This window comes from Ammospiza caudacuta, chromosome 1 (genome assembly GCF_027887145.1).
Source record: "Ammospiza caudacuta isolate bAmmCau1 chromosome 1, bAmmCau1.pri, whole genome shotgun sequence".
Lineage (NCBI taxonomy): Eukaryota > Metazoa > Chordata > Aves > Passeriformes > Passerellidae > Ammospiza > Ammospiza caudacuta.
The window spans coordinates 141,863,474-141,881,822 of NC_080593.1; the positions used below are offsets into that span (position 1 = coordinate 141,863,474).

General features: G+C 37.5%; 1 protein-coding gene across 1 annotated transcript in view; it reads left to right on the plus strand.

Moving 5' to 3' along the window:
* The window catches only part of COL14A1 (collagen type XIV alpha 1 chain), a 113,797-nt gene that overhangs the window by 66,937 nt on the left and 28,511 nt on the right, over positions 1-18,349 (plus strand). Inside the window, exons 25-35 of the mRNA XM_058819564.1 lie at positions 988-1,062; positions 2,400-2,539; positions 3,758-3,881; positions 5,421-5,564; positions 7,480-7,644; positions 9,165-9,203; positions 9,404-9,542; positions 11,756-11,898; positions 12,742-12,851; positions 14,066-14,224; positions 18,188-18,265. Of these exons, the coding sequence (XP_058675547.1) occupies positions 988-1,062; positions 2,400-2,539; positions 3,758-3,881; positions 5,421-5,564; positions 7,480-7,644; positions 9,165-9,203; positions 9,404-9,542; positions 11,756-11,898; positions 12,742-12,851; positions 14,066-14,224; positions 18,188-18,265 (1,316 nt within the window). The remainder of the gene's footprint in view (positions 1-987; positions 1,063-2,399; positions 2,540-3,757; positions 3,882-5,420; positions 5,565-7,479; positions 7,645-9,164; positions 9,204-9,403; positions 9,543-11,755; positions 11,899-12,741; positions 12,852-14,065; positions 14,225-18,187; positions 18,266-18,349) is intronic.

Consider the following 18,349-nt stretch of genomic DNA (forward strand, 5'->3'; position numbering starts at 1 on the left):
CCCAAATGTAGGCTCCTTTTCTCAGGTTGCCAAATCTAACACTCTCTGTTGCCTACAAATGTAACTTAGATGTTACGGCAAATAAGTTTAGACTTGGAGGACTGATGTTCTGTAACCTGTGGCTTCTTATGCTACATGCATTGAATAAAAATGGGGAAAAAACCCTTGAATGAATGTGGAAGCTTTTCCTCCCACAGAGTTGTGGAAGTCAATGCATGTGCATTTTATCTCTGAGAGGTCAGCTGGGCTGTATTGAAAGGTGCAAAATAAAGCTGTTGCATTCAGAAAAGCTTTAATTGGGTATTCACCTAGGTGTCTGCAAGGTTGAAATTCCAATGTCAGTTTTCAGGAGAAGAGTGAGGGACACTTTCAAAAACTATTAAACAACTTGAGTAGAAGTTGCTGCAGGCAACAGAGCCACAGTCCTGTTAGAGCTGGGGTCAGAGCTGTGTTTCTGTCTGGAAGCATAACAAGATCTTTGACAAAATTCAGAAAAGTCTTGATCAGGGAAGACTGTGATCTGCTTTGAGTGCAGGCACTGGCTTGCTTTTCCTCTCTTTGCATTTTGGACTAAGATCATCTTCCTTCCAAGGTGACTAAAGACCTACTTTCTGTTACTGAGGACTTTTGTTGAGAAAAGAAAAGGACACAGACCTTTTTCAAAACAAATAATGGATTTTAGGTCAAGAATAATGCTGGCACATGGTCTGCTGCGCTGGAGGATCTCAAAAAGGGGCAGTTCCAATAGCAGTTCAGTTGTATTATTTTATCATTCATACTGCACATACAGCCATTAATTGTTCTGCATTAGTAATATTCTCTTTCAGGTGACATTTCTTTTGTGCACTCACCACATTTATCTCCAGTTGCATAACTAGTGGATTAGGGATAATGAATTTTTTTCATGTAGAGATGAGTAGAAAATGCTGTTTATCAAAAATATTGGGCTTTTAAGTATGTTTGAATATTCCTTCTTTTATTCTCCAGTACCATTTCCTACTCAACCTCCAACAACACCTTCAACACCACCTCCACCACCTACGATCCCACCTGCAAAAGAGGGTAAGTGCTGCACGTGTGAGTTTCTAGTAATTTTAAAGTGTTGATGCAATGTTTTTCTGCTTCTGATGGTATTTTAGACCTGTGGGGAGCAGATCTCACAAGGCATTTGCTATAGAAACACTGTTAAGGCAGCTGGCCTAAATTTAATGAGCCAAAAATCTGACATCATTGTTGTACTTTTAAAATTTGCTGAAAGGGTGGTTAATATATGTGACACTTCCTTTTTCCAAACCTCCTAAACCATACACATTTTGCAACTGAAGCAGACATCCTAGGATAATTAAACTTGAAAAGCAGCATTATTTTTAAGTATGCCTACTTTAGGTAATGTGAAAAGTATGGGCCATATTCAGACTCCCTTTAAATGCAGACTTCCTTTTATTATTATTTGAACGCGTCATATTTTGTACAGAGGCTTATAATATTTCTGTGAGAGGAGCATTATTGGTGGAGGCTGAGGATCAAATACATCTGCTTGAAGTCTGTGGACCAAACTGACATGTATAAATCGAGAATTTAACCCACAAGCACAGGGAAAAAAGACCTTGTATGTGGGTGTGTTTAGAACTGATAGGGGCAGATAATGAGGGGGTTTTGTTATCCAAGGAGTAATCAACAGAAAATAAAAATACAGGTTTGTATCTTCTTGACCTATTCTCTGGATTTAGATGAAATTTGAAGATGAATATGTTGAAAAACATAACTTTGCTTTGAGACAGTTTACTTCTGACCCCAGGCAATAGACTTGGATTTCTGTGAAGTGTTGAAGGTACCCAGTTCCCATGAAAGAGTGAGCAACTTGTGTGGGCAATGTTCAGCTCTTGCAGGCCATTTTGCATAAGAACATGCTGGAATCAGATAAGATGGGTGAAACCTGCATTGCCCCTGCACAGTGCAGTTGAAGTGCATTAGACACTGCAGACCTTAGTGTAACTTTATGAATGGATTTTCCCAGTGGGAACCTCCACAGTTGAAATTCTGTCATCTTGCTTACTGTGTCATGCTAGGAGTTGGCATTGTATAAGCTCATGTGTCACTTTACTTAAAAACCTAAATTAAAATAGAAATGATAAGCCAGACTTTAAAGGACCATTGAAGTGTGTTCTGTGATAGGATCTGTTGGTGCAGACAATTCTCCCTTGCAGAGCCCAGCTGGTTCTACACCTGCACTGAGGTCAATGCCAGCAGGTCTGTTGACTGAAGCTAACATTGAGCTAACATGTATTAGCTAATATTAAATAAGGGCTTTTCATGATGGTTGCATTTTTTAAAGTGATTTTTGAGATTTTTGAGTTGAGGCATTGCTCTAATTCCAAAATTCTTGCTTTCTTCCTCAGTGTGCAAAGCAGCCAAAGCTGATCTGGCATTCCTGGTGGATGGGTCATGGAGTATTGGAGATGACAATTTCAATAAGATAATTAACTTCCTTTATAGCACTGTTGGAGCTTTGGATAAGATTGGTCCTGATGGAACACAGGTAATCAATGATCAATGTGTGCAGAGACGGAGGGTGCATGGACTTGACAGGGTATTTTAGACTAGACCAGAAGTGAAATGAATCAAGAAGTAACCGACATCATTTCACAGTTCAGTGAAAATATAAAATATGCTCTATGTCAGTATCTTTTTTCAATATCTTTTTATGCACACCATATGTTAAAATTCTCAGTATAAATTTTCATAGCATGAAGGCTAAGTATCATTTCAGTCTCTTCTAATTCAAATGAGATTTAAGTTTGTTGATGCTTTTGGTACTCATTGTAGTGTTTATTTATAAATAAGCTAAAAATGGCATTGATAAGGAAAACTAAAGGTTCTGTTATTTTGAATCATACAGTCTACAGAATCTACAGTGCTTCAAATAAAATTTGCAATGATTGTTCCATTCATGTATTTGTTTAGAGAGGTGCTTGTATTTGTTTAGAGAGGTGCTCCAGAACATATTATTGGCAAATAAGTTACTGCTTTAAATGTTACCTGTATAATATGGGGTTTAGGATCTCATTGGAAATTAGTTTTAACTTGTCCAAACCCTGAAGAATACTTAGTTTTTACTGTTTCTTGCTATACAGATATTTTTCCAGAATAGAATTAATGGTGCTTCAGAAACTTTGTCACAAGTTTAAGCATAATAGCTCCTTTTAAATCAGGGGCACCACTTATGGAATATGAAGATCAATATATGCTTTGTGAGTTGTCGGGGCTTAGTGTACAGTATTGTAATACAGGGTCTTAACTCAGTAGTGTCATATTTGACAGTGGCAATATTTCAAAATATATTCCTGAACCTTTCTTGCTCCCTAGCTTAAGTTACTTGTGTGCAGTTATTAATTCATGGAGACTGAATTGAATTAAGTCCCAGCAGTTCTGAGTAAGTAACTGTACACATGTGAGCAGCTGTAACCAGGATTTTCCTTTTGGGCTCGACTGAGAGTGTTTCTGCCAAAATGGGTATTACTGTTCTCATCCTGTTTGCTGCAAAATGAAACCAGAAAGTGTTAGATGGTTGCCAAAGTTGCAGAGTAAAATTGAACTTTATTTACTGAAAGCTTTTTTAAAGAGAAAAAAGTCTGGCTTCAATTTAAAGATGAAGCTAAATTACAAGATAAATCCTTGTTTTAAATGGTCAAATTCACTTACTTTTTGCTCACACAGTGGGTGGTGCTTTTGTAATCAACATCTTCTATGTGCACAGGTGGCAATAATTCAGTTTAGTGATGATCCTAGGACAGAATTTAAATTGAATGCATACAAAACAAAAGAGACTCTTCTTGAAGCTATTCAGCAAATAGCCTACAAAGGAGGAAATACAAAAACAGGTGAGAAAGGATGAGATTGTAATGCAGATTTTTCCCCTTCTTCTCTAAGTGGTATTTCTTTCTCATTTGCTAAATGGCTTAATTAATCACTGCAAAACCAGTAATAGCATGCTGTCTCCACACTGGAGATGAAGGGTTGGGCTCTGAAATTAGAAAGTCTTTGTAATCTGTAGTTTACACACTTCAGCCCCTCCTGCTGCATATTCACCCCACTGATCAACAGTGATAACATGGATCAGGGGGGCAGGGAGAGGGGCAGGAGGGGTAAAGCAAATTAATTTGGGGGTAGTGGAAGGTGGAATGGGGAGTAATATGAAATCAGCTTGGCAAGTGAGCAGAAAAGTGATAAAGGGCAGAGGGTGGGAGGCAGCTTGCAGGGCATGTAGAAAACTGGAGAGAGTGGAGTGTCTGTTTGGGTATAAGCCAGGACAGTTAAGCCTCTGTGGGATGTTTAAGACTGGGATGGGGAAGGATGTTTGTTAAGGTTGTGTTTTAATTTATCCCTTAAAATAGCTTGCTGATATAAAGAAATTATAGATGAGGGTTGAAAGGGTTAAAATCTGTTTTAGTTGGAAACCGTATGTTTTATTATTTTCAGACTTCACAGAAATTTCTTGCAGCTGTTGCATTGCATCCCCTTTCAGCATTATCAAAATAATTTTCCATTTACTACAATGTCATTCTCAGTTGTTAATGTAGACAGTGCTCTACAATCCAGAACAGGAAAGTTTTGCTATCTCTAACCCAGCCAGCAGCTAAATACCACACAGTGCTCACTGACTGCCTACCCCTAGCCCTGGTGGGATGGGGAGGGGAATCAGAAAAGGGTAAAGCCTGTGGGCTGAGACAACAGTTTGATTGAAATAAAGTAAAATACAATGATAGTAATAGCATTAAAAAGGGGTATAACAAATAGAGGGAGAGAAACCCCAAGAACAAGAGATGATGCTCTTATGGTTGTTCACCACTGATGGCCAGCCCATTCCGGGGGGATTGGCCCCTCCTGGCCAACTGCCCAAGTTTATACCCTGGGCAGGATGTTCTACAGCATGGAGCATCCCTTTGGCCGGTTTGGGTCAGCTGTCCTGTGTACACTCTCCTCCAGTCCTCTTGTGCAGCTGCTCAGGGGCAGAGAGTGAGACACTGAAAAGTGCTTGACTCAGGGTAAGCACAGCTTAGCAACAACCAAAACATCATTATCAACATTGGCCTCAAATGGAGTCCAAAACTCAGCACTGTACCAGCAATAAAGAGGGAAATTGAGCCTATCCCAGCTGAACCCAGGACACCCACACAAATCATGTTCATGATCTTCCTCTTCTGGATTGAAAAACAGAGGGCCAAAGCTGTCGGAACTTGAAATGTTATGGTCAAAATCAAACTTTTCTAAATCTTGATTTTAACAAATACAGAATTAATAAATTCACAGACTACTGAGGACACGACAGATTTTTCTTTTTATGTATGTTTAACATGTGATATGAGAAGCCAATAGAGACGGGATTTATATCACAGTCAATGTCAATTTTTGTGTTGCAGGCAAAGCCATTAAACATGCACGAGAAATCTTATTTACAGGAGATGCAGGCATGAGAAGGGGCATTCCAAAGGTCTTGGTTGTCATCACTGATGGACGTTCACAGGATGATGTGAACAAAGTCTCCAGAGAAATGCAACTAGATGGTAAATTGTGTGGTTTTAAAAACAACTCACATTTTCTTTTTTTTTCATTAATTGCATCTAAATGTGGGCATGAGGTAAGGATAGCCTTTGCTCCAGTTTTAAAGAAAATGGCAATTGCTGAGAAACACAGAATACCACTAGGATATGATTAGATTCTGGGTATTTTGAGTGATTAATTGAATTATTTTTCATTTTGACAGCAGTGCTAAAATTATGTATTACTTAATGGAATTGCTCCCAGAATGAAGAAGTTGGGGAATATGATCCTGAGAATCTGGATTATCATCTATAAAGTGTAGTCTAGTGGTTATGAGCAAATTGAACTATTTTGTTTTCTACACAAAAAGTCCATTGACAATTCTTATACTGTTTCTGACCTGCTCTCATGTTACACAAATTACCTCTAGGAATTTCTTTAAAGCTTCCATTTTAGAGCTTTAAGCAGCCACACCATGTTGTGAGTCTAAGCCTAAATGGATTAATTTTTGTAGAAGTTTGTACCAAAACCAAAAGGGCACAGTGTGCCACTTGGCACAAAACCAAGGGATGGAAGAAAAAAGCTGTCTTCCTTTTAATGTGAGGTGACCTGAAGAGAAATTGCATTTATGCCTTTTATTTGCTTTTAGCTTTGACAGCCATGAAGTTCCCAATGTAGTTCACTGATTTCTGAAACCACATGTAATTGTCCACCTTGGCTGCCTCCTTGTTTTGTTGCTAGATGCTGAGTGTAGGGGCTTCATCAATAAAGCAGATGACAAAACAGTGGGCTTGCATGACCTGTTTTAAGTAGCAGTTAAGAAAACTATGTATTTTTTAATAAATTGGAGGTTTTGTCTAAACTGAACAGAAAATATTCATCTCTCAGGTAAGTCTTGCTTTATTAGCTGCTGGACCGGGAATGGCCTCCAGAGAAGATGGGACTCTGTGAGGGTTCAGTTGCTGGGATGTGGCACACAAATTCCCCTCTCCCATTTCCCCTGGAAAGTGCTGCAGTGAGGCTGCAGATGGGCTGGAGCAGGCACTGATGGCCATCTGTGATGGAGAGGCACAAAGAGCTGCTGATTTGGGATGAGGCATGAAGATTTTGCTATAATGTATTAAGTCAAAATTTTGTTATGCTTAAAGCTCAGCAGAAGGTGATGAATGCCCCTGGTCCTTATTCAAACTTATTAAAGATAATATTGCTTGACTGGAATAAATTTGTGACTGAGCCATGCTAGAACAATATATCCATTAACTATATTCAGCCTGATGTAGAGAGGTTTTTCCTTCATCTCTTGGAAAGGAAAACGTTGAAAACCTTATGGCTGTTGTTGCTCCTGAAACATGTAGGGTACAGTTTCCATTTGATTTAAATCCTTTAAGTCAGGCTCATATTTTGAAAAATATTAATGCTAAATATATAGAACAGATGCAACCAGTGCAGTTAAATTGCTGATGAAATGAGAATGCATTTATTTCAGTGTTCTCTCATGAGGCAGCAGTGCCTTGAAACTAACACGTGGCACAGAAAAAATCTGTAAAGAACCTGCAGGAAATTAATTTCTCTACTTTTTATTTGTTCTGTACTTGATACATGGATATTCTTGTGTAATAGAGTATAGCATTAAATTTAAAAAGTATTTAACTGTATGCTAAAACTTTGAACTACTGAGTGGTCATATATTTTCAAGAAAACACTTAAGGTTTAACTTTAACTAATTAAACATAAATAGCCAGAAGAAATATTTCACAGAGAATGTTTTACTTCTATTTTAGATTACATAAGTGAATTTTCTCGTGCTACAGGGTAATAATTAAATGTCCAAGTTGGTGTTTAATCAGGGAAGGACTCAGTGCAAATACAGTTGTGTTCATATTGTACTTCCACTCTCAAAATGAATGACTCACAGGAGTGTTCTTTTTTGTTTTACAGGGTTTACCTTTTTTGCTATTGGAGTGGCTGATGCTGACTATTCTGAGTTAGTTAATATTGGCAGCAAGCCCAGTGAAAGACATGTCTTCTTCGTGGATGACTTTGATGCCTTTACAAAGATTGAAGATGAGCTGATCACTTTTGTTTGTGAAACTGCATCAGCAAGTTAGCCATTTTGATTTATGTTTGTTTCTAAAATCACTGTAAATACTGGGGAGATTGTAACTATTAATTTCCTATTAAGACAAATTCTTGATCTTTTTAGTATAATTTACTGCTGACTTGATAATTCTAATGTATTTCCGCAAAAGATAAGGGAAATGAAGGTTTTATGACTTCAAAATAATTAATGGTTATTTCTATAAAGCCAGAATACAGCCACTGGTTGTCAAAAACTCATTTCAGATGTTGTTGACATTTCAGAATCATAAAAGATAATTATATATTATTTTCTAGGCTACTTTAACCCTCTGTAAGAATACTGCTAGCTGCATTCTTTCTTATTCAAGTCACATGGTTAATTTATTAATAGAGATCCAATCATTACCATTTTTGTTATGAAAGTAGATGAGTTGTAGCCCAAGGAAAAGCATAAAACACACTCAAATTCTGAAATCTGTGAGAAAGTCACACTTCCGTCTCTTAATGAAAATTAAAGAATAGGTATTCCAGAGCAACACTTAATGATTATTGGTCAGTAATTCACATGCTGTTAGGTGTGTGCCCACAATGTATTTCCTTGTGTATAAGCCAGGAAGCAGGCACTGTGCGACTGATGTGAACTATTTGTGATTGTAAGGAGTCCTTGTGCACAGGGCTGTGAGTTATCATGAGACTCTGAATTGTCAGAACTGGTAAGCTAAAAGGATGTTGCTTGTGAGCCACCAGTTCTGAGATTTTGACCATGAGCTCTACTTTCACTGGTAGAGAGAATGTTAAACACTGACAATTCTCAACAGTATCCTTTTTGGGTCACTTGTGCTTGTTTTCTAAAAGTGATCTTCAAATGTGAGTATCCTGGGGTGCCATACTTGGTTGATATGCTGCTTTAGGCTTGTTGATTTCCCAGGGCAACTTTCCTGAAATATATTAGTGACCTTTCTTCCCTGCCAAAAGAAATGTATAAATCAGATTTGCAGCTATTAAAAATGTGAGTACACATCTTAGGGATTGTTCTGGTTTCTCTTCCTCATGGAAACTATTGTGGAGTTTGAAAAGGCACCGAGAATGTCAGCTGCAGTACTTGAACTTGAGATGGGTTAGGCTGGAAAAGCTCACAGAGAATTAGGGAACACTTGGTTAAATTCCCATATAAGACATACTTTATTTTATGCAACAGGCAATGAGTTTGTTGCTTTTTTTCCCAACAAATTTGAAATTGCTGAAGAGGGTGTGAAGGCAGGTTTATAAGGAGAATTAGACAAATTAATGGACAAGAAATCCATACAAATATATTATATAGAGCACACAGGGAGCACCCCTTAGTATCTTTGCTACAACCCTTGGGGATCCTGAGGAGCATCGACAGAATGGAGTAGAAAGTGCCCAGGTTTGCCTGTCCTCCCTACCCAGCCTCCTTTTGCTGCTCTTGTGGTAGAGTGCTGAGTTTAAGTCTAATTGCATGATTGTTCTGACTCAGTGGGACATCTCTTGTATTCTTAAATATATCTTTTTTTCCTTTCCAGCCTGCCCACTTGTAGTTAAAGATGGCAATAATTTTGCAGGTACAGTATTTTTGTGTTCGTTTTTGTTTCTGATTTATGGAATAATTTTCATTAGATTATTTTCGCAGTATTAGACAATACATTTCCCTTCATGCTAACAGGCAATGAAACTCTTAGATACAATTGGCAATGTCTTTTTTTATATCCTCTGATGCAGTATTAATTTAAATTAATAAAACATGCCTTTTGATATCTTCCAGGATTTAAAATGATGGAAATGTTTGGTTTGGTTGAAAAGGAGTTTTCATCTGTGGAAGGGGTTTCCATGGAACCTGGTACATTTAATGTTTTCCCATGTTACAGACTACACAAGGATGCCTTGGTATCCCAGCCTACCAAGTATGTATTCACATATAAATACTCAAAAACCATGTGAAGATAATTTTCTAGTGCAGGCAATTATTAATTTCAGGGACTCATATTTTTAAGTCAGAAGAGCAGAGGTGCTAATGATCTGTGATATACTGATGAATAGGAAAACTGTTTGGTGCTCTGACTCTTCAATCAGTTTAATTCAAAAATAGCAATTGTAGGTAAATGTAGGTAAGCCCACTGGCTGTTTTGGTTTTCCCATGAGCCTGTTTCAGGCTGGTGTCTGTGTAACACCTGGCAATTTCATGGAGGCCCATGTCTGGGCAGATTCCAGTCTGCAGCACTTTGTGAAGGGTGCCTCTGGAATGCAGGTTGAAGTCTCAGAGAGTTCAGCATGTCCTTGAAACAAGGGTCAGAAAGAGAACCTGCTTCAGCTGTTCCTCAGCCATTTCTACTGCAGTCTGTGTCCAGCCACTGGTTACAAGGGAAGATTAACGCCCTTATGTGGAAGTGAGTCTGTGTGAGCCCCATCCAGTACCTGCCTGGGAGGGAGGCAGGACATCTTTCAGTCACAGGGACTGTGTCTTGGGAGGGTTATGGAGGAGGCCGTGAAGAATCCCCTGACTGAACTTTTACTGTCATTCCTCAGAGAGGAAATGATGGAAACCCCGTTTCTTTTATAAACAGTGTCTGTATTGTGTCGGGTTCCTCTCAGTCCAGACCCCCACTCCATTTTAAGTAGCACCAGAGAGAAGCAGTGGCTCTGATGAATTACACGTGGGAAGGTTAATGAAAAATATTATTTATCTAAGATAAATAACAGAGGAAAACAGTGGGAAATTGAAGGTTTATATTGGGTATCATCAGAGTGTGTGATTATCCTGTTGTGTCCCAGTTGGAGCTGTACTTCTTGGTGCTGTTTCCCATTCTCCTTGTTTTGTTTCCTCCTGGGCCTTGATGGACTGAAATGCCAAGGGATTAATATTTCTCACTTTTTTCCCTTTCTGCTTCTTTCTAATTTGATCTGCTGCCTTTATATGCTATTCTCTAGCTGCCACCCCAGCCCAGTCTTACTGCTTCATTAGACTTTCACTCCTTTTCATGGTTCAGAGAACACCTTTCTCTTGATGATCCACAGGTATGTCTAAAAAATACCACTTGGCTTTGTCACTTCATCTGTGCACTGAATGCCATTAAATTTATTCTCCTTTTTGAGTTCTGTGTCCCCAAACCTTGCATTTAACCCACTCTGCTTACTGAATTGGCTTTCATTCTGTACAATGGACACACTGCAAAGGCTTTTTTCTTTTATCTATTGAGTTCCCCCTCTTTCTCTATGGGCACGGTAACATCACATCTGATAATCTACTGACAGTGTGCAGAATATATGGATGATATATCATGTTAAATCTCTTTTCAACAGGATTCATACTATGTGCCAGAAACACTTCAAAATAAATTGTTTTAATAACTCTTGAGACTTCTTTCAGATTCCCTTACTATGGTTTTAAGGAATCAGACTAATTAACATTTAACATACAGTCAATCAATGTTTCACTTTGGGATTTGACAACAAAACATTAAATTCAACTTGAAGAAATAATGGATTTTTGGAAATGACATAAAATAAAGTACTTCTATATCATAAACTTCCTCTCTCTTCTGCACAAATTCTAGGAACCAGATTGTATTTCAGTATGTAATCTGTTCTGACTTCACTTTCTTTTGTTTTGGCTTTGAAATATATAAACTCCATTCTCTATATTTTATAAAGCTTCCTATAACGGTTTTGTCACTCCTAATTTTAATCCATTTATAATGGTTTAATGACAAAGGACATGTCTATTGAGACTGGTCTTCCAAGCAATTTCCATTGTCTCCCAAATGGAACAATTTCAAAGGTCTTGAGAGTGGCTATTGTTTTTTAAAAGCCTTAAATATATTTAATTTCAGCTTTACTTCTTGACCTCTGATTTGATCTTCTTAATTTATATAAAAAAAGTTAAATTTTAAGGTCAATTTTGTAAATTTCAAGGGAGACAATAACTTCTACTTTCTTCATAAGCATTCTTTCAGAGTTATCAAGTTGAGTAAATTCTATAGACACTTATATCGCTTCTCAGTCTTGATTCATAAGGGAATGTACAGCGTAATAGAAAGCATGCTCTGCAAAATTCTGATGAGTAAATCACCAGATTTAGTGTTGTTCCAGTTTCAAAGACTGATTATTTCCCTGACAGGTATTTGCATCCTGAAGGTCTCCCTTCTGATTACACCATCACGTTTCTCTTTCGGGTACTGCCGGACACGCCGCAGGAGCCGTTTGCTCTGTGGGAGATTTTGAACGAAGCATATGAACCACTGGTTGGAGTTATTTTAGATAGTATGTGTTTTCTGTTTTATCAGTGATTTTAACTGTACAAATGATTAATTCTGTGTCTAGTTTTATTATTGCCAGTGTTTCAATCTGCTGCCAGAACAACCACCTGAATCTGGCAGGGAGAATCACTAATGCATGGCTTTTAGATTCAATTTGACTGAGCTTAATTTGGAGTTAGAGTCAAATTTTGAGTTAACTGCTTTAAACTGGATTCCAAGGATCTATACTAGATGCAATTTGATGTGAGGTACTCATCTGCTTTTAAGATTTCCAGTGCTTTGAATCTGATTCTGATCAAATCTGTCTTGATATAAGCCAGTGGTACTGGGAGAATATGTAGAGGAAATGCAGTCTGGTGGAAAGCAGAGTAAGGACCACAGACGTGAACTTTTGGTGGCTCTTCATTTCTCCTTGGTTTTACTTTCACAATTGTGAACCAGGGATTATACTTTACAAGGTTTTACTGTGGGGAAGATGAAGCTACTGTGATACCTGTTCTTGATAGCTGCCAGTTTGTCACCTTGAAATAGGTGGGAATTAGGCATTTAGCCAGCTTGAAGAAGGGTTTTTCTCATCCAGCTCTCACAGAGAATGAATGAGAGAGTAAAACCAGGTAGACATGTGTGAGGTAGACTCAGAACTGCTGGTCCATCCTTCCTGTCAAACCAGGAAAGAGAATTTCTCTGATATAACTTGTTACTTGCAGGTCAGTGTGTTGTTTATGAATGTGTTTAATAACATATGACCTGTCATCTTTGGTCTGCTTTGTTAAATGCAAATTGACTCTTTCAAATATTGTAAAAGACTTTTCTTTAACATAGAGCCCTTAATTTTGATCTCACACAGATGGTGGAAAAACTCTGACTTTCTTTAACTATGACTACAAAGGAGATTTTCAGACTGTAACTTTTGAAGGTCCTGAAATAAGGAAGATATTTTATGGGAGTTTTCATAAGGTTAGTAACAACAATAGGGAGGAAAAAAGCAGTCTGAATAAAAACTTTTGAGTTTTTTGTGTTTCAAAATCATGTTTCATGAGGTCAATTACTGCCAAATATGTATTTTGTAACACCTACTTTACTGTCATACATCTCTTTGCAGAATTAGATTAACATTAAACAAATCATAGTTTTTACCATGAAGCTGATGTGTTAAATTTTCATCTCATACTTTTGCCTGTGTTTTAGAGTTCATTTAAAAATACGTATCTTGAAAAGTAATTTAGAAATAAATCAGCTTTTCCTTTTAAGATTTGGATTGGCAGTGTCATTCAAAATAAAATTTCCAGTAAAAAAATAATTTTTTCATAAGTTGTAATTTTAAAATATATTTTAAGAGCTATGCCATGTTGAACTTTCTTTTGTTATTTGAGAACTTTTAACATTCTTTCTGAAAGCAGGTGAAGCAGCACTGGGATTGTAGCACCTATTTGTTATAAGGGGTAATTTTGTCATTGACTTTTTTCCTGATGTTTGGATCTTTCCTAAACAAAACAAACAAACAAAAGCCCTGAGAGTTTGCTCATGACAGGACAGTTGTAGCTAGTCCTCCCTACTGGGAGTGTCTCTGCTGCACAGTGAGGGTCAACAGAGTGTGATCAAGGCAGAAGGAAAGAATTTGGTTGTTGCGCTCTGCTTTCCGTACTGCATTTGATGTGATTTGATTTTTTTTCAGTGTAAAAACTTCACTATGGCAGCTTTTGCTGTCAGTGTATAATTTACAAACTAAATTTTACTGTTTAGTTTTGGCTTTTGCAAGTTGCTGGCTATAATGTCTGTAATGGTGAAATTCAGTGCTCTGTACAAGGAATGACCACATAAATCAAAGGTTCTGTGGGATCTGAGTAGTAAATGAACATTGTGTAGATCTTCTGTTGGGACAAATTATTTATTTATTGACTAAATTATTTAAGTTGCCAATTTCTTTGCAGATGTTCCAGAAGTAGATAAATAAACTAAATTCATTCAACAGTTTACAATCATACAATAATTCAGGTTGGAAGGGACCTCTAGAGGTCATCTAGGTTATTTGCTTTGGAGTGTTCTTGGAGTTTCATTAGCAAACATGGAGTTAGGAGATCATTTCAAAAATGCCCCCCTTTTTCCCAAGGAAAGAACACATTTATCTCATGGGCTCCTTTGTGTGTTAAAACATCTTCTCTTTTGCTCAGTTGCATGTTGTTATCAGCAAGACCACGGCCAAGATAATTATTGACTGCAAGGAAGTGGGTGAGAAGACCATTAATGCAGCAGGGAATATTAGTTCTGATGGCATAGAAGTGCTGGGGAGGATGGTGAGATCCAGGGGACCAAGGGACAATTCTGCACCGGTGAGTGGAACAGAACAACTCTTTCCAACACTTAAAATATTCTAAAAATCAAATGTTTTGGAACTTTGCAGTTGGTTTTAACTTGAAGCCAAGTGAATTCATTTTAAATAGTAAAGACCCAGCATTTCAGAAATTCTGCAAAAGCCTGTAGTAGTTGTCAGCATGGGCAAAATCTGTTTTTTATTATTTTAATAAATGAAATAATTGTTGAAATTTTATTCTCAATATTTTTGAAATTTTATTCTCAAAAACATATGTAAACACAGTTGATACATTCAGATATTACTTATGTTCCAAAAATAATTACATAGAGTAATGTCATGCATAACTCCTTTGCCTGGAATTATTTAAACTTTGGTTTTTAAATTTTTTTGTAACTATTCCCCATGTCTGTTATTCCTCTGATTCTTTGTCTGCCCCTTAATTCACTGTCTGTTCACTAAAAAAATTGAGCTGGTTTGGCACAGACTGTTCCCAAAAGCTCCCATCCAAGTAGACCTGGCTTACTTAGCTCTTTTATAATACAGGATATTTTAAGAGAGAAAAGTCTCCCCTCTCCCCCAGTTTAAGTGCTCATTCATTCCTCTGAAATTATTCTCCTAGAAGCAGTAATTGATTATTCTTTCTGCTTGACAACCAATGCATGTTTTTCAGTTTTGTTTTGTTTTGTTTGGGAGATTTTGAGCTTTTTGTGCATGGTAGTGTTTGCTAATTTTCCTTGAACTTTCTTGACCCTAGAATGAGTTTAGCAGAGAATGTGAACCTTGAACCAAGGATTGACTTGAATAGGAATGAGGTTTCAAATATGTATTTACTTGTTAATATATGAAAACACTCTTGTTTAGTAAAAAATAAGCCCTCAGAATATGTCTCTGTATGAAAAGAAAGAGCTTTTAGGGCCCAAATTGATGGATAATAATTATATGAAGCCTGGAAAGACAATTACACAGAGAAACCTTTGTAGGCACATTCCAATAGAAACAGAAAAAGGCAGACTTAGGAAATCTTGGAATTAGAGAAGCCTTTGTAAAGAAGTGGAAAGAAATGTGTCTTTTGTTAGAACCCAGTAATCTATTAAAAAAAAAAATCAGACTGCCCACTCACTGAAAAATATGATTTTGTTCAAATGAACTGTAAAGCTGATGTAAGATTAGAAACGTGTAGATGAAGATGAAAATTCTTAAGTAGGGTAAAGCTGTCTTCTGGTATTACCATATATATATCAAATTAGAAACAAATCAAGAAAGCACCCAAATGCCATGCTCTGAAGTCTCCATTCTGCACAATTCATTAATATTGAGCAGTACTTCTTTAAATAGTCACATTTAAGACACAGATGAGATGGTTTCCTAGTCTAAAACACATCAAAGGAATCTAGTAGGAGGCAGGATAGAGGTTCTCAGAACAGCTACTAGATTAGTAGATCTCCTAATTTTAGACATGCTTATTACATAGAGTAAAAATAAGCGGACAGTTTGGAACAAAATTGTGGATGTTTTGTTCTAATTGTATTCACATGGAACAGTTTAACATTCTTGGAATATTTTTGGTGTATTTTAAATATAAATCAATATAGAGCAGTCATTTGAATTTTGCCAGACGTTTCAATTTTGAGGAAATATAATTGTACCAGAGATTTTTTTTCCCATCAATATATACAGTGTGCAATGGTAAAATGAACAGGCAGCGATAGATAGATAGACAGACAGACAGACAGACAGATTGATCAAACAGGGGATTAGGCTCAAGGTGCCAAACCCTTTTAACACTCCTGAATGAGTCATCTCAGGATTGTATGGTAGCCAGAGCAATGAAACCTGATGGGACCAGCAGCAAGTAATGTTTTCTATTCCTTCAGTGGGATTTAATGAAAAGTCCAACTTTAAAACATTATCTACAATTCACAGACCTCCTCTTTATTGATGTTTCCTCCTCTTTGAACCTTGTTTGCTTGCATGTATATGTACTGTTAATAGTATTGTCTAACGTGGTCTGTTGAGAAATTTGCAGAGCTGTAGCCTGGTTAGATGAGGATTTTTCCACCTTACTGATTCAGCTTGTGGGGCTGGATATTTAGAAAGCAAAATCGCTATAAATGCATAGACTTATGAATAAATGTTTAAGAGTAGCAAAGAAAGCTTTGTTTTGGGTTTTAGCTTGAGTCAGAGCAACCCACATAATGGTTTTTAAAAAGAATACTGAGTCGTCCAACATTTGGTTGGTGAATACAGCATTTCAGAAAATGTCTGTTTGCTCTTTAATTTACACCAACAGACTTTATTCTTATTGTCCAGATTGCCTAGTCCAGACAAAATGAATACATGTACATACCTATCTATAAATTTTGTCCTACCATTGATCAGGACAACAGAATAGCTTGGGATGGAATGAGTTATGGAAAAAAATGGCAATACAACCTCTGAACCTAAGGTGCTCTCTACATAACCAGCTCTGGTGTGGCTGCACCCCATTTCTGGGATGTGTGATTTGCTTAAGAGCAATATCATGCAAATGCTCATGTGTTCTGTGTCCCAGAGCAGTGTGTGCCTGCACTTTTGTCTGCTGCTGCACTATGAGGCCTCCTGGAGACAGGAGCTTAGGGATGAGCAGCAAAGAGGGACACTAAGTGGCTCCCCGTGCAGCCCCAGCTTCCATTTGACACAGACATGGGCACAGACTTGCTGGACCCAGGGTGGATCTCCATGGAGCCAAACCCAGATGCTGCCTCTGTGCTGCACTTCAGCTGTCTGAGGTGTTTTGTGTGGTGCCAGCTCATTGTGTCTGCATCTGTAGTACAGCAAATCCACACACCAGCTAATCTGCTGGCAGGTGAGGAGAATGTCTATTTATATGAAAGTATGCCTTTATTTAAAATATAGTATTTGACTTTTAAAAGGAAAAAAAATGAGGCAAAACCAAAGGTGCACATATGTAGTTAATTTTAACAGCTTTAGAAGCAATGAAGTCATAAGAAAATTTTAAAATTCATCCCTCTGTTCTGATCTTAAAATAATGCCACTGAAAATAATGGGAACAAACCCAGCATTCTGTCTCTAGCAGTTCCTCAAATTTTTTAACATGTGGGGTTAATTTAATGGGATGTTCTGTTCCATACCATTCCTTATTCAGTATGCACATAAACATGGCATGGAAAAAGAATAGAAATAGCAACAGAAGAAAGCTTCATCTCTGTAGACCCCTTTGTTCAGCGAGGGCTGTAAAGGACATAATTGGTTTTACCATTGAGTCCTATTTAGTATATTGTTTCTGAGTATCAAGCAGCCACTATTTTTAGCATGTGTGTGTGTTTTTGCAGATTAAATTTTTGTCCAAACCATGTTCCCAGACCTGTGATGGGAATTTTTTTTTTTTTGCCCAATATTGTCACGTGGTGAGCAAGCCTTTCCCCATTCTTAAGCTACCATTGCCTGGGGATAATACGGATAAGAGAGGCCATATTCTAAAGTAAAATTAAACTGGAAAAATGAGAAATATTATTTGTGGCTCAACTCCAGTGTAAGTAATAGTCTACAGAAGACCTTGTCCCAGATAAAATCTGAAGAGCAGACCAGAGGGTTAAGAGGAGTTATTCAGAGAAGCTAGACTCTATTTGCCTGACTCTTGATGTCTTTTTTGCTATAAAAAGATACTGGAAGACACCACTGGGCAAAAAAAAGAATTTAAGCAAGGACTGGGGGAAAATTCAACAAATGCATGCAGCATCTAACCTTGAACAGCTTTGCTCAATGCATGTAGTGTCTGGTAGTTCAGATGAGTTGGTTGGACACATATTTGGTCAAAGCAGTGGATTTGCCATTTAAATGTGGTATTTGTGGCTTGCTGCTCAAAGTCAAAATCCTTTGTCTAATCTGAGTGCTTGAATCAAGTTGGCTTTGCTTGCTGGTGGCTCCATTTTGCACTGATCTAACAGTCATATTGTACACCACCTTTGTTTTGAAACAGCTGCAGTTACAGATGTTTGACATTATTTGTGCTACCTCATGGGCCAATCGAGACAAATGCTGTGAACTCCCTGGCCTGGTAAGAAACCTCTTTCAATAAGTGTGGAATTTACCTTTTATTTTCTACTTTGTTGAGACAAATTTTTTTGGGGAATGGATGCTT